Below are 14,034 nucleotides of genomic sequence, written 5' to 3'. Positions count from 1 at the left end.
TTACACCCGGGTGCAAATAATCAACATTACTATTTATACCCGGGTGTGTCTAATCAACAATGCTATTTACACCCGATGTCTAACATCCATGTAGCCTACACTGTCAATAGGCCTGTAGGCTATTTACCAGCTCTACAGTTTTTAGCTGTTTCGTCATGTCTGGGTAACTTACAGTATATGGAAGTGATTATACAAATATTAGGCTGATGAGTGGTCATGTGGTAGCTTGATCAAAGGCAAGCTAGTTCAAAGAGTTATTTTCTGAGTTGTCTTCCAGGCAGCACTGCCACTGTTGACTTAAACTTCTACTCAACTGTACAAAACTGAAATAGAACTAGTTTATCTTTGACAGGTTCAAAAAGCACAAACTCTTATTTGCCGCGAGGTAACGTCATCTAAGAAAAGAGAGAGCCGTTCGTACAATGAAAAAAAAGGCATCACCAGAGCAGAGATTCAAACCTTGAATCCCTGAGCCAAAGTCCGATCACGTACCCACTACACTACAGCCCGTGGAGAAACTGCGGGAGATATTGCATATAAATTGTGATTGCTAGGTAACGGTAAACAAACCAAAAGATCGCATTTTTTGATTTCGCTTACAAACGGACGGTTTTATCCGTTCACTGAGCAAACTTCGTGGAAATTTAGCACCACTTTCCCATCTAAAATATTGTTTTAATAATCCTAAATTGTTAGATTTAGGACTTAGATAAGACATCTCCTGCCAAGACGGTCCGTTTCTTTTGTTGTTACGTCACAGGGTGTAAATAGCTCAGCTATGGGGCCTAGGCTATTTGCACCCGGGGTGCAAATAGACACTCCGAAACGTTTATCACAGCAACTAGTAGCCTAGGCCTACATAATACCATAGGAAAGCTAAAATCGTGCTCTGTCACGCCTGTGACCAGAACTTTCTGAGCAATCCGACGGAGAAGTTTTTCGCCCGTCACAGGTAATTTCTCAGGGAAGGGGGCGGGGGCGCCTTAGGAAAGAAGGCTATTATTACTAGTAGCCTACTTAGTAGGCTTTGCTATGCAGTGAAATTAATGTGGGCTTATTTACTCATTCGCTGCCATTGACGTCTTTAAACGTCAATTTAGACACATACGTTGACTGCCATTGACGATTGCCTTTTTCATTGGGGAGGGCTCCTGGGTGGGCTTGGGAACGATCTGGCAGAGTTTCAGGCTTGTAAACAGACTGTACTAGCGATCCGAACCGCTAGATGGAAGCAGTGCCATTTGGATGATTAGTATCTGCCTGCAAAGTGCTAATACAGAGACATGCAACCAGCATGCAACAAGCTAACGCTGAAGATCGACCACAGTGGATCTAGTTTGCACGCGATGCAGGGAATAAATATGCTTACTTCTTACATCAAGGATGAAAAACACGTGAACGGTATGATCCATTTACATTGGATATTGCTATAGACTAACAACAACTTTGCTAGTGCTAGCTTGCTAAGTCTACCGTCCTGTTCAGAGTCTATAGCGACCATCAGAGTCCCTATAGCAACCTTGACGAGACTGACGAGATAACAGTGTAATCGTGGTTGACATACTACTGAAACGCTAACGTTAAAAAGTTGATTTTCACAAAAAGATCGTTTTCTCCATTTTTTGGTCAAAAACAGGTGTTTTTAGCAAAACTAACCCATGTTCTACTGACGATTACTAAAGAACGGAAAACGATAGAAACAAACCGTTTTTTCCTGGTGAAAGAGGAGAGTCTACTCTTTCATTTGGTACCTTCGGTGTTTACATGGTCATAAAGCTCGCCGTTCGGTGGATCTTGGAAAAACAGTCAAAATGCTGTAAAACGTCTGGCAGTATGGAGCGCTCTGCACTGAAAATCGCTGGCAGCCAATGAGTTAAGACATTGTAATATCAGTTTTAAGAATAGTGGAAGTTACACTTTTTTTCCCCCCCATTTCTGGCGTCCCCTGGATGTGCGGCGCCCTTAGCATTTGCCTATACTGCCTAAGCAGCGGGCCGGCCCTGGATTACACAGTATAAACCACGGCCTCTCGGGGCTTATTGCTTAAACTAAACCGTCAAAAACATTCCAAAAAACTGATTCTGACAACAGTCATAAACATCAATAATGTGTCATTAATATGCATTACATCTGGCATGTCATTCTTATGACGGTTATATGTCACCCTTATGTAGACCCCTTCAAATAAAGTGTTACCCATGAGTTGGGTGGTGCTGATTTTTTTTTCTTCTTTTCTCTACCGACAGTAGTTAGTGACCTCAAATGACAGGGCCCTATATTGTAATTGACCAGAGTTCTCCTTTAATCTCTTTAAACTAGCAAACAAGTTGTAAATTGTACTGCTAAATTGTACTCCCAGTGTTACAGCTGTCCCCCTAAACACCCCTTGTATTGGAAAGAAGAATTACGGAAAAAAGCATATCTGCTTGAATTATTTCATTCTTGAAACAGACAAAGTATGTTGCATATAAATTCAATTGACAGGTGACTGCAGATTTTGAGCAACAAGAAAACAAAAAAAAACAAAACAAGAAAAGAAAACACATGTTACAACAGTCTGACCTTGTTATGTCCCCAACAACATATATTCTAAAGCTCAAACTTTATTTGACCACTTTTCCACACTTGTTCCACCACATTGTTGTAAGCAAAAGAGAAATTCATATCTTACCTGGAGAGAAATCATTTCATGTTCATTATTTTTGCCTTAATTGCTTCATTTATCTTTCCTGTCCTGGCTCCATAAATTACTGGATTTAATACAGGGGAAAGTATTAGGAAATAGAGAGACAGCATGACTCGAACTGTGTAAGGAACATGACTCATGTCAAACCTACTTTGATAGAGTTCAAATGAACATCCAATAAAAAAGCTAAATATTGACATCAGGTGTGGTGTACAAGTATTCATTACTTTCGTTTGCCCTTTTCTTGTTAACTGAAGACAAATTAAAATTATTCTTATGTATGAATAAATGATAATACAAAATGGCAGGAGGACATAAATAAATGTCAAAGTATTACTATATATTTTGTTGTCTGTAGTGTCTGAACATGCAAGTTTCACTACAGAATAGTTGTCACAATAAACTTTTTTAATTATGTTCCCACATAATCTTAGACTTGCAGTGATTGAGAGGGTAATGGTAACCCGACCAAATGGAATGAGCCAAATGAAAATTATGCATATGATGACATTTGAAGGGGGCATTAATTTCTCATAGGTTAAAGGGAAGCATATGGAAATGAACCGATCATAAGCCATCATCATTAAATTCATCATTTCACATCCTCCATATGTATTAATAGAAAATATTTGTACCAAACAGGCAATCCAGGATATTTCAAATGATCCTGAGAAGATATTGGTTACAATAAAAGGTGCCAGGCTAGACCCACCATACAAGTTAATGCATGCTAAATTGCAAATAAGGATATACATAGGCTTATGTAAAGTTCTCTCAACACTTACAATATATATTATTAATAGGTTACCAAATATGATAACAGGATACAGTAAAGTCAAAACTGTGGCAAAAATGAATCTTTCATCATGTATTCTGTGATAGGCTTCTAATATAAAAGTTATATTTGACATTTTCCAAGAATCCTGAACAAATAAAGTAAACTATATTTTATAAGATATTAACATTCATTCTTTCATTTAAAGTTTTTCTCCAAAATATTTAATAACAATACATTTTTGTCATTGCATTAGAGTAAGCAATTATTAAATAACAATAACTACAATACCTGCAAAAAATACAGTTCGGAGAAACATATATATATATATATATCTAAATCTATTGTGTTGTAAGAGGTGTGTATGATCCGTATCAAGAGTGAGTAAGTCATTAGATTGTCCACTCATAGCATTCCATTTACATAATGTGTTGTCCACCTGAGTTTTATATACTGTATAACAAATGTGAAGGATAACGTTTACAATTTGCTTGTAAATCAGAACCAAATGCTGATTGGCCAAATTCGCTATTCAGTCAAGATGATCATAAAAAGAGAATTGGAAAAAAATCCAGGTCAGAGCACTCAGTGGGATGCACAAGTTAAAGCCTTTTCTATTTTTGAGGGCTTAAGCATTAAAACACCAACGTGCATCAGCCCATGGTCTTCATCAGGGTGTTGGTAACAAACAGACAGAGTCAAACCACACTTATAGCTGCACTGATTTCAGGTGTGCCACTCTGGCACTTGCAACACATTTCTTTTGCCACCAGAGACACTAGTTCAGATCATGTTGCCAGAGATCTCTAGCCTAGAAATCTAGACCCACGTCAACGAATCTCCAAAGAGTGGCAACAGCTCTGGGTGTTTGAGAAGGATCACTATCACTGGTTTGCTAAATTAGACTCTGGCAAAGTCTATCTGTTAAAAACAGACATGTCTTCTAGTTATTCCTTTAACTAGTCTTTTATGTTAATTATTCTTTATTGCTTTCTTTTTATTTTTTATTTTATTATTATTACTATTATTATTATTATTACTCTTTGCTCATCTATGCTTTTATCTGCTATTACTGTTTGTTTTTTGTTTATGTAAAGCACATTGAATGACCTCTGTGTATGAAATGCGCTATATAAATAAACTTGACTTGACTTGACTTGACTAGACCCACCCTATCGGCCAAAAATATTTTTGCCTAGCGGGATGGGTCACACCGTTGAGGCCAAGCCTGCGCTAGGCTCGAGTTCAGCCTAGCCAATCAGAACGCTCTATCTGTGTACGGAGTCCTTGAGCCCGCCTTAGCTCACCTTCGGCTTCCGATAAGACGCCAGGGGCCTCATTTATAAAGACTGCTACGCACAAAAAAGTTGCGTGAACGGGGCTGAAATGTGCGTACACACCTTTCACCGTCAACGTCGGGATTTATAAAGAAAATCTATGCATGAAAAGATGCGCAATTCTACGCATCCTTTGGACCGTCCGTAAAGCTTACGCAAAGTTTTTCACACATGAAAATAAGCGACAGCTAATGGTGAAATCACAAAATAAAGCTCAGAGGGCATTGAAAAGATCTTAACACTTCAACATTTCATTATGTTACTACCTTCGTGATCACAATCATTCATTCACATCACAGGCTATGAGGTTTGTAGCCAAGGCTGCCGACAAATAGGCCTAAGTCTACAGTACCTGCAAACGTTTTCAGTAAATCACGTTTAGTAATATTGATATTGATGTTCCTTAATAATATAGCCTAAATGCCTCTCCCGACAGTGCGAGGCTACTTGCGCTGATAGTCTAGAAAAGTAGGCTACTCTGAGAGCGCCGATATCTTGCTAACAAACAGGCAAACATAACAAACCCCGATGAAAACATAACCTCCTTGCCGGAGGTAATACAGTTCATGATCATAGTGTACCCTAATGCGACATTCATTCGAATGAATGCAAATTAGTTTCTGTTGACTTCGGCTGTCATTGACACCCACGGATGTGTACGGAGATATTGCTTTCGTGAACCAAATATAAGCGCCTATAATAATAAGCAGCCATAAAACCTTTCCCCTAGTTGTTTCTTACAAAGTGTATTCTATTATTCCACTGCTCGGTTGAGTTCCCCATTGTCCTGCGTTCTATAAGGGTGTGCATTAACTTTAGATATACGCACGGCTATGAAGTAGTTCCATTGTTTTTGACCGTATCACACTTGAATATTAATTCGCCAAACTCGTTGTGAAGTTTAAATGCACTGTCACGTTACATACAAGCTGTAAAATACAGACGTTCAGATCATAGTAACGTTTAGCATATAACAGAGGTGTCATTTAGCTAGTTAGGTGGCAGTAGGCTAAGAAAAATAGCAATCTTTCAAAGTTAACGTTCATCAGAATCCTGGGATGTGCCAGCTTGACAACGGGAGATTAGAACTAACGACTAGCTTTTGGCCATAGCAACCATTCATTTAGAACTAGTAACCGCAGTTTGAGAAATTAGTTCAAATGTGTCTGGGAAAAGTAGTTCTACAAACAATACCGTTCTAGCGATTAAAACAATTAAATTAGCACCGGAAATTAGCACCGGAAACTTTTCTAGACGGAACGTCCCTCCGCTTCGCGTCGGGCCGTATCACCGTCTAGAACGTGCATTAACTTTGAATAACCGCACGGCGTGTCGTCCATTATCCCGTACTTAACGCATAGTGTTCAAGCATCGCTAAATTCACCTTACGTCTTTCCTCTCGTTTGGGCCACAGATTACTAGGCTGCAAGGTATTCTGAAACAACTAGAAACTCATCTGACATAAAATAATGTCCCACGCATTATTATTAGCCATAAGCCATAAGCCATAAGCCATAGTATTTGTTTCAGTAGCCTACAAATATTAATACTTTGCACCTTGTGCTATGGTGCACTGTAGGCCTATATGATGAACCCAAATGGCAAAATGTATACAGAATTATATCACTCGGTAGCCTTATTTCATGTTAGGCTTCACTTGTCAAATGTGATATCGCTGTCGACCAACTTTCACTTCCTTCTTCAGATCGATGTGACGTCTCTATCATGTCAACGATAGCCAATAAAATGATCGATATAAATGTTAGAATATTCATGAATCGTTTTGCATGGACCTTTTATGGGATATTGTGGGACGACAATGGGAGGAGTGTGGTGCTCGTGCACGCACGCACAATTCAACTCAGGTTGGTATTTATAAACAGCCGCCTGCGTAAACTTGTGCGCCGCACGGTTTTATAAATCAGAATATTTTTTTTGCGTACGCAAATTGCAAGGTTTGTGCGTACGCAATGTTTTAGGGTGGAATCTACGCAGACCTTTATAAATGAGGCCCCAGGGGGCTAGACCATGCGTCCTCGTTCGACGAGTTGGGTTTGAGACCGTATCGCACAACCATAGAGAAAAACAAAAGATGGATGAGGCTAACGAAGCGCGCTCGTTTGAATCGGCTTTGGAAGAGTTAGACTTGGGCTTTTCTTTGAAGTTTGAGCAGAAAGAAGCACTCAAGTCATTCGTTTTAAAGAAGGATGTATTTGCCGTTTTGCCGACCGGCTACGATTGGTCACAAATGCTGGCCTATTACGTGCAGAGGGAGTTTGAAAGACAACTGTTCATCCCACCCACAGGCTTCAACTCTGTGAATGGTCTGACCCCAGACTATACATTTCTGTGTAGTTTGGCTTGCCAGGCTAAGAGATCTCAGCATACAAATACAAGACCAAATTGAAGTTGAGAGATCTCTACATTGGAAAATAGGGGAGATATTATTACAAACATTTAGTAGATACACAATATGTATCAAAAGTCAATGAATATGGATGCTACACATCATTCAATTCACTCAATTCATAGTCAACATAACTAGCTCTAAAACAGCATGAGTAGTATACCAAAATTACAATTGGGTCTATTGCATTCAAAATCTAGTCATTATTTATGAACAGCAGTACACTATCCCTATTGAGACACAGCAATTATAAAAAGAGACCTGGATGGACCCTCAAGGAATAGATTTAGTGGGCTATTTGATACAGCCTTTCTCCTCTGCCCTCAGTTCAGCCAGGAATACTCAGAGACATAACTGAAGTTAACAAAGATTTTAATCGGGATAGAAATTAGCAACGTTTTGCGCCCATTCCAGGCTTCAAGTACAGGGGAGGAGAGGTGTTAATAGCGATTGATTAAGTATTCCGCCGGATCTATGAAAACAGCGCACGTCTATTTTGCGTTGAAAAACTTCCGCCTTCTGAAAGCAGGTAATCAATCGCTATTAGCACCTCTCCTCCCCTGTTCTTGCGCGTTACACCCATTTTCAGCTGATCCACCCAGGAATTAATATGCATGACACGGAAAAGCGCAAATAGCCATTCTCAGCTCCCACGGCAGGCAGTCTGCGCGTTTCTCTCATTGCGGCCTGTTAATACATATCCTCCCCATGTTTTTACGCGCATGTTACGCCTGAAATGGGCGCAAAACGTTAGTACATCTGGCCCTGAGAGAGGAGGGAGGTGGAAGGCCCGATACGTGAGGAAACACAAGAGCAGTCGGAATTGTGCGATCATAAGGTAAAAAAGGTTTCAGAAAAGTTTGTAGGGATTAATTTGGGTCAAAAAAACGAGTAGATAGATCAAAAAAACGCCGGCTGCAATAATACCCGTCTAAAAAGTTTACAGCTTATATACAAAACACAGTTGCTCGCACACTCACTAGGACCAAAAAATATGAACATATTTCCCCCATCCTAGCATCTCTACATTGAATACCTGTTAAAAGTCGCATTGACTTCAATTCAACTTCTAACATACAAAGCCATAAATGGCAGGGCACCCGAATATATTCAAGATCTTCTAGTCCCATATAATCCACCTAGACCCTTACGATCACAAAATACTGGACTTCGTGTAACTCCAAGAATTTCAAAAACTACAGTAGGAGGCAGAGCTTTTTGTTACCGGGCACCTCTCCTCTGGAATAATCTTCCTCCCTCAATTCGATTAGCAGACACCCTCCCCATTTTTAAGTCTAGACTTAAAACATCTCTTTAGTGCTTCCCAAAGTTAGGTACAGTATGGTGCAGTGTGGAACTTCAACCACTTCAGGGTCTCATTGGAACGGACCACCTCGGCTGTGGGCTTGTGTGACTGGTGCCCCAGTCATGCGTCCCATGGTGGCTACTGACCACACCTGTGCTGGTGCTGACTACCCTCCACCATGCCTTAGTTATGCTGCTTTAGCATAGCGCTGTCATGGACTTCTCATGTGTCACGCCGTACAACTCATCTTCTCCCCTCTCCCTCCGTCTCTCTCAACTCTCCCTCTTTCCTTCTCTCCCTGTCCTGTCTTTCAACTCCCTCTACTTCCCTCTCCCCCTCTGCCTTTTCCCTCTATAGTATAATAATTTATATCCCCATTGATATGCTTATTAATAACAACCATCATGACTTATAGTAACACTAACCCACTTTATTTCTCTTCCCTTTCCCCTATACCTCACCTATGAGGTAAACCATTACCAGTCATCAGCCATCTTTGTGCCTGGCCCTCATCACACCTGAAGTCCCATCCCTCTGAGTGCCATTGCCATCGTCATCCCTATGACTGCCCTACCATCGCCTGCTGTGGTTCCCTGCCCGGATCCCTGGCCCACGCATCCTAGCGACCCATTACCTTCCGAAATTACTAATGGATTACTAATGGACTATGCCCTATACTGGACTGTTTGAACCTTCTGATACTACAAATGACTTTACTCTACTGTAACTGACCCTAGGCAGATGGGTTGGGCCCTTGAGTCGTGGATCTGTCTGTCTGTCCTATACAGTATGTATCTCCAAATTCTAGGGAGTTTTCCTTGCCCCTGTTACTCATGGGCTCTCTTTGAAACACTCTGTAAAGCACCATGAGACATGTGTAATGTTTTGGTGCTCTTGACATGTGTAATGTTCTGGCGTAAGTAAAATTAAATTGAAATTGAATATGACATTTTTAGGCTTTGGTATCAGCTCATATTCTCTGCAATTTATGTGTCTGTTTATTCTAGCCTAAGAGATGATGCGATGCATCATCAGTAATTGACATCTGTTAAAAGTGATGCGTGAGTGAGCAGGACAGCTCATCTCTCAGATTGGTCTCTCTTTCATTCCTCCATCCTCCTACAGTATATTTCCAGTTCGGATGGCATATCTCTGCTCAGCTACCGTGTCTCTTACAGTAGTCTCCTTTTGGTGAGGCCTATACTTGTGAAGGGAGCAGGTGAGGCCCCCACTCTCACCTGCTCCCTTCACAAGTATTGATGATTGTGAGAAATTTAAGAAATTTTTCATTGATAAAATTGAAAACATCAGAGCACTGTTCTCTCCCCCTCCCCTGCCTCCCCCCCCAGTGGTGTCTTCAGGGCCTTTATTTACCTTCAGTCACTTTTCTGATGTATCGCTGGTAGATCTCAAGGACATAGTCCTCCGTATGAAACCTACATCTTGCCCTGGTGATGCTGTTCCCTCTCCCATCTTGAAAGATGCTTTTGATGTGTTGGGCCCTTCCATACAGCTAGTTATCAACTCATGTTTGACATCTGGTGCTGTCCCTGCCTGCTTTAAGCATGCGGTGGTCCAACCCCTGCTTAAAAAGCCCAACCTGGATGCAAATTCTCTGAATAACTACCGCCCCATCTCCAAACTTCCTTTCCTTTCCAAGGTACTGGAGAAAGTAGTGCTGGCCCAGTTGCTTCCCTTCCTGACTGAGCATAACATCCTTGAGCCCTTCCAGTCAGGTTTTAGAACACTCCACAGTACTGAATCGGCTCTGCTAAAAGTCACCAACGATCTGCTTCTCACTCTAGACTCAGGTCAAAATGCAATCCTGGTTCTACTGGACCTCAGCGCAGCTTTTGATACTGTGGACCACAACACCCTCCTTACCCGTCTTGAGGACTGGGTAGGCATAAAGGGGACAGCACTACTTTGGTTCAGTTCCTACCTCAGACACAGAACCTTCTCAGTATCCCTTGCTTGCTCCTCCTCCTCCTCAGCTCCTGTCTCCTATGGGGTCCCACAAGGCTCCATTTTGGGCCCTTTGCTGTTCTGTTTATACATGCTCCCCCTTGGTGATATCATCCGGCGGTATGACCTCTCCTTTCATTTCTATGCTGATGACACCCAGCTATACCTTCCCTTAAAATCTAATGACTCCATCCAGCCTCTTCTGGATTGTCTCCAGGATATTAAGGGCTGGATGAGTAATAACTTCCTTCAGCTGAATGATGGTAAGACAGAGGTCATCATTTTTGGTCCTTCTAAAGCTAGACCCCTTATTGAAGGAAAGTTAGCCCACCTCTCCTCTTTTGTCAAGCCACATGCCAAAAATCTGGGTGTGATCCTTGATTCAGAGCTCTGTTTTACAAAGCAGATTAGCTCTGTTATCAAGAGCAGCTTCCATCAACTGCGAATCATTTCCCGTCTCAAACCCTCTTTGTCTCCCAAGGACTTAGAAACAGTAATTCATGCATTTGTTACATCCCGCTTAGATTATTGCAACTCCCTCTATCTTGGTCTCCCCCAGTCCCAACTCTCCCGTCTGCAATTGGTACAAAATGCAGCTGCTAGGCTGCTTACTGGTACTAAAAAATACTATCATATCACCCCTGTTCTGGCCTCCTTACATTGGCTTCCCATTAGCTTCAGGATCAATTTCAAAGTCCTTCTGACTGTTTATAAGGCACTGCATGGGTTGGCTCCCTCATATATTGCAGACCTCCTCCATCCCCTCTCAACATCCAGGTCCCTTAGATCGGCCAACAAGGGTCTTCTCTCTGTGGCCCGCACCCGCCTCAAGCAAAGAGGCGATAGAGCTTTTGAGGTAGCAGCCCCACGTTTGTGGAACTGCCTGCCCACAGATGTTAGACTGTCTCCTACTATCACCATTTTTAAATCACGACTAAAGACCCACCTCTATTCCCTGGCCTTCCCTGCCTCCTAGCTGTCCATCTCTCTCCTCTCTTCATTTCAAGTGTCTTCTATACTGCTGCTATTTTATTTTGTCTAGGGCTGTCTATTTGTCTATTTGTCTATTTTGTCTATTTGTCTGTTATATTTCTGTATTTGTCTTGCTTACTTTCTCTGTGCTTTTATACTTTGCTTGTTTTTATTTTTATTTTATTTTCTATTTTTAGCCATATTCTATGTACAGCACTTTGGTCAGTGGAAACTGTTTTATATGTGCTCTATAAATTAAATTTACTTACTTTACTTACTTTACTTACTACGTAGAAGCAGCCACAAATACACTTGAATCGATAGACAACGTGGGTAGTATTGCGATTTATAGAACTGTTAACAGCATATATACTGTAGGTCGCATTACTGAAAACATCTACAAAGTATCAGTTTTAGACATACTGTATTCTCACAATAATTACAATTACCACAAGAAAGGTTTCCCTTGGGTTGTCAAAGCCAAGTCTCATGTTTAGGAGCAGGGAGGTGACTTCTCACTAGCTGTCTTTAATTATAAGGGCCCTTCTAAAGCAAGTTGGTCATTCAATTATGTTCCAGTTTTTCTTTATAATGTTTTTAATCTGGGTTTGTTATCCTCTTTGTAAAAAATGATGCTGCATATCCATAGACTGATTTTGATCATCTAAGTCTCTGGATCTGTCCAAAGGGTATGTTATTAATAAGCCATGGTGGGTGAAAGCTATTTGCAAGCAATATGCTATTACAATCTATTGCCAATCTGAAGATAGACGTGTAAGAATCCCTCATTGTCTCTTGAGATCCGTAAATCCACTTTATGGCATGTAAATCATACTCCAGATTAAATTTAAGGTTCTCATTTAAGATCACATATGGAAGTCTTTAAGTTTTTTTTCTGAGCCTGAGAATGTCAGAATCACATCATCAATCTACCCCACCACAGGACTTGACTTTAAAAGGGTTATCTTGGGAGTATGTAACGTTCCTCCCCACAAGCCTAAAAACAGATTGGCATAATTGGGAGCAAAATGGGCACATGCCCATTGCAGTCCTCTTTTCTTGTCTTTGTCTTGAAAGGAAAAAGTTGTTGTTCTTTAAGGTCCACTCACTATAAAGTCACTGCAAGGCATGACATGTTCATCAGAGATAGACAGGTCATCCAAAAATTCAAGATGGCCACCGTATGGGCAATTCCATTTTTGACAACTTTTGGACATATTCTAAGGGGTCAATAAAGAGTAAAAATGGGATATAACATTTTTATCCTGTTTATAGGATGGCATTCCGATCCCTCAAACAGAAAAAATGGGTTTAAACCCCATATTGTCCTTCTAAGAGGTTCATAAAAATCGAACCAACACCTCCTTCAGCCAAGACAATTTTTCATTTTTTCTAACTTCAGACATGTACTGAGGGGATATTAAAATGGACAGGTCGGATCTACCACATTCACATGGTCTACAAAGTGGCATACTATTGCAGGAGAAAAGAACTGTTGGATTTGCATTTCATCTTGTCCTTGAAAAAAGGCAATGAAATTGGCATTTTTAGGAAAAAACACCATTTTGGCCATCTTTGAAGGCCCATAGCCTCGAAATACGAAAACTTACCATCTCAATTTTTTTTCAACATGTTCTCTTACTCATGGACTATATATATGTAAAGTTTTAAAAATGTGAGTGCTATCCATTCATGACCATAAGAGAACAAAAACAGTTTTTTTGTTTTTCATTGCTTTAAAAAAAATATGGGTTTGTTTCGATGAATAAGTCTTCAATGGTGGGAAGGACTATAATGCCTTTGTAATATTGGACAACTAAACAGGGTACTGCCCCAGTGTTCAAATTTTTAGAAAATAATATGGTAGGCTTAAGACAGGAGAGGGGTTTAAAAAAAAGTGGTGCTCAGTAAATACAGGCATTTTCAGCCTTTTTTTTGGCCTTTTTTCAGTCTATCCACATTTGAAGAGCCATATCTCAGAAACTAAACAAGATACCAAGCTAAAATTTTGGTTTTCCTCTAATGAGACATGGAGGACCAAAAATCAGGAAAAACTGAGGACTATGGTGTCGGACCTGTTCCAACTGATATGGAATTGCCCATACGGCGGCCATCTTGAATTTTTGGACAAAATTTAACATGCCCCAAGTCTTAATCTGTTTCAATAGGGGTTCTGACCAGGAATCCATTGAGAAAACTTTGACAGAAAACTAGGCCCAAAAAGTTGAGCAAATGACCTGTCTAAGAGGGGGAGGTCTGAGATATGAATTACAGCCAACGCTTGAACCGGATAATCGTGGCTGATTCACAAAGCAGATTCACTGAGGAGAAAGGACAACTCCTAAGATAAAAGCTCTGTTGCTATGGTTGACGTCATTACTCATGCACAAGCTTGATTAAAGTGACCACTGGCTGATGAATATAACGCAGGAATGATGGCAAAAACCTCCCCTACGATGACGAGTTGAGTGACAGGTGTCAGGTCATAGCAGGTGAGAACATGTGCGCTATGTCGGAGTGTGAAGGATGGAAGATAGCCTAAATTCATTCATATCATCATTCATAGCCTAAATTAATAAAGAATAA

General features: G+C 40.7%; 1 protein-coding gene across 1 annotated transcript; it reads right to left on the bottom strand.

The window, feature by feature from the left end:
* Positions 1–2,682: 2,682 nt before the first annotated feature.
* On the bottom strand, positions 2,683–4,219 carry LOC134100008 (olfactory receptor 2D2-like). Its single transcript, XM_062553057.1, has 3 exons — positions 4,171–4,219; positions 3,404–3,527; positions 2,683–2,833 (listed from the first exon to the last, which is right to left on the bottom strand). Exons 1-3 carry the CDS (start codon positions 4,217–4,219, stop codon positions 2,683–2,685), a joined length of 324 nt encoding a protein of 107 aa, XP_062409041.1.
* Positions 4,220–14,034: the final 9,815 nt, after the last annotated feature.

The sequence above is a fragment of the Sardina pilchardus genome, chromosome 13 (genome assembly GCF_963854185.1).
Source record: "Sardina pilchardus chromosome 13, fSarPil1.1, whole genome shotgun sequence".
Taxonomy (NCBI): Eukaryota; Metazoa; Chordata; class Actinopteri; order Clupeiformes; family Clupeidae; genus Sardina; species Sardina pilchardus.
The sequence above is the reverse complement of the archived record's forward strand: the minus strand, read 5'-3'. Positions and strand labels throughout refer to the sequence as shown.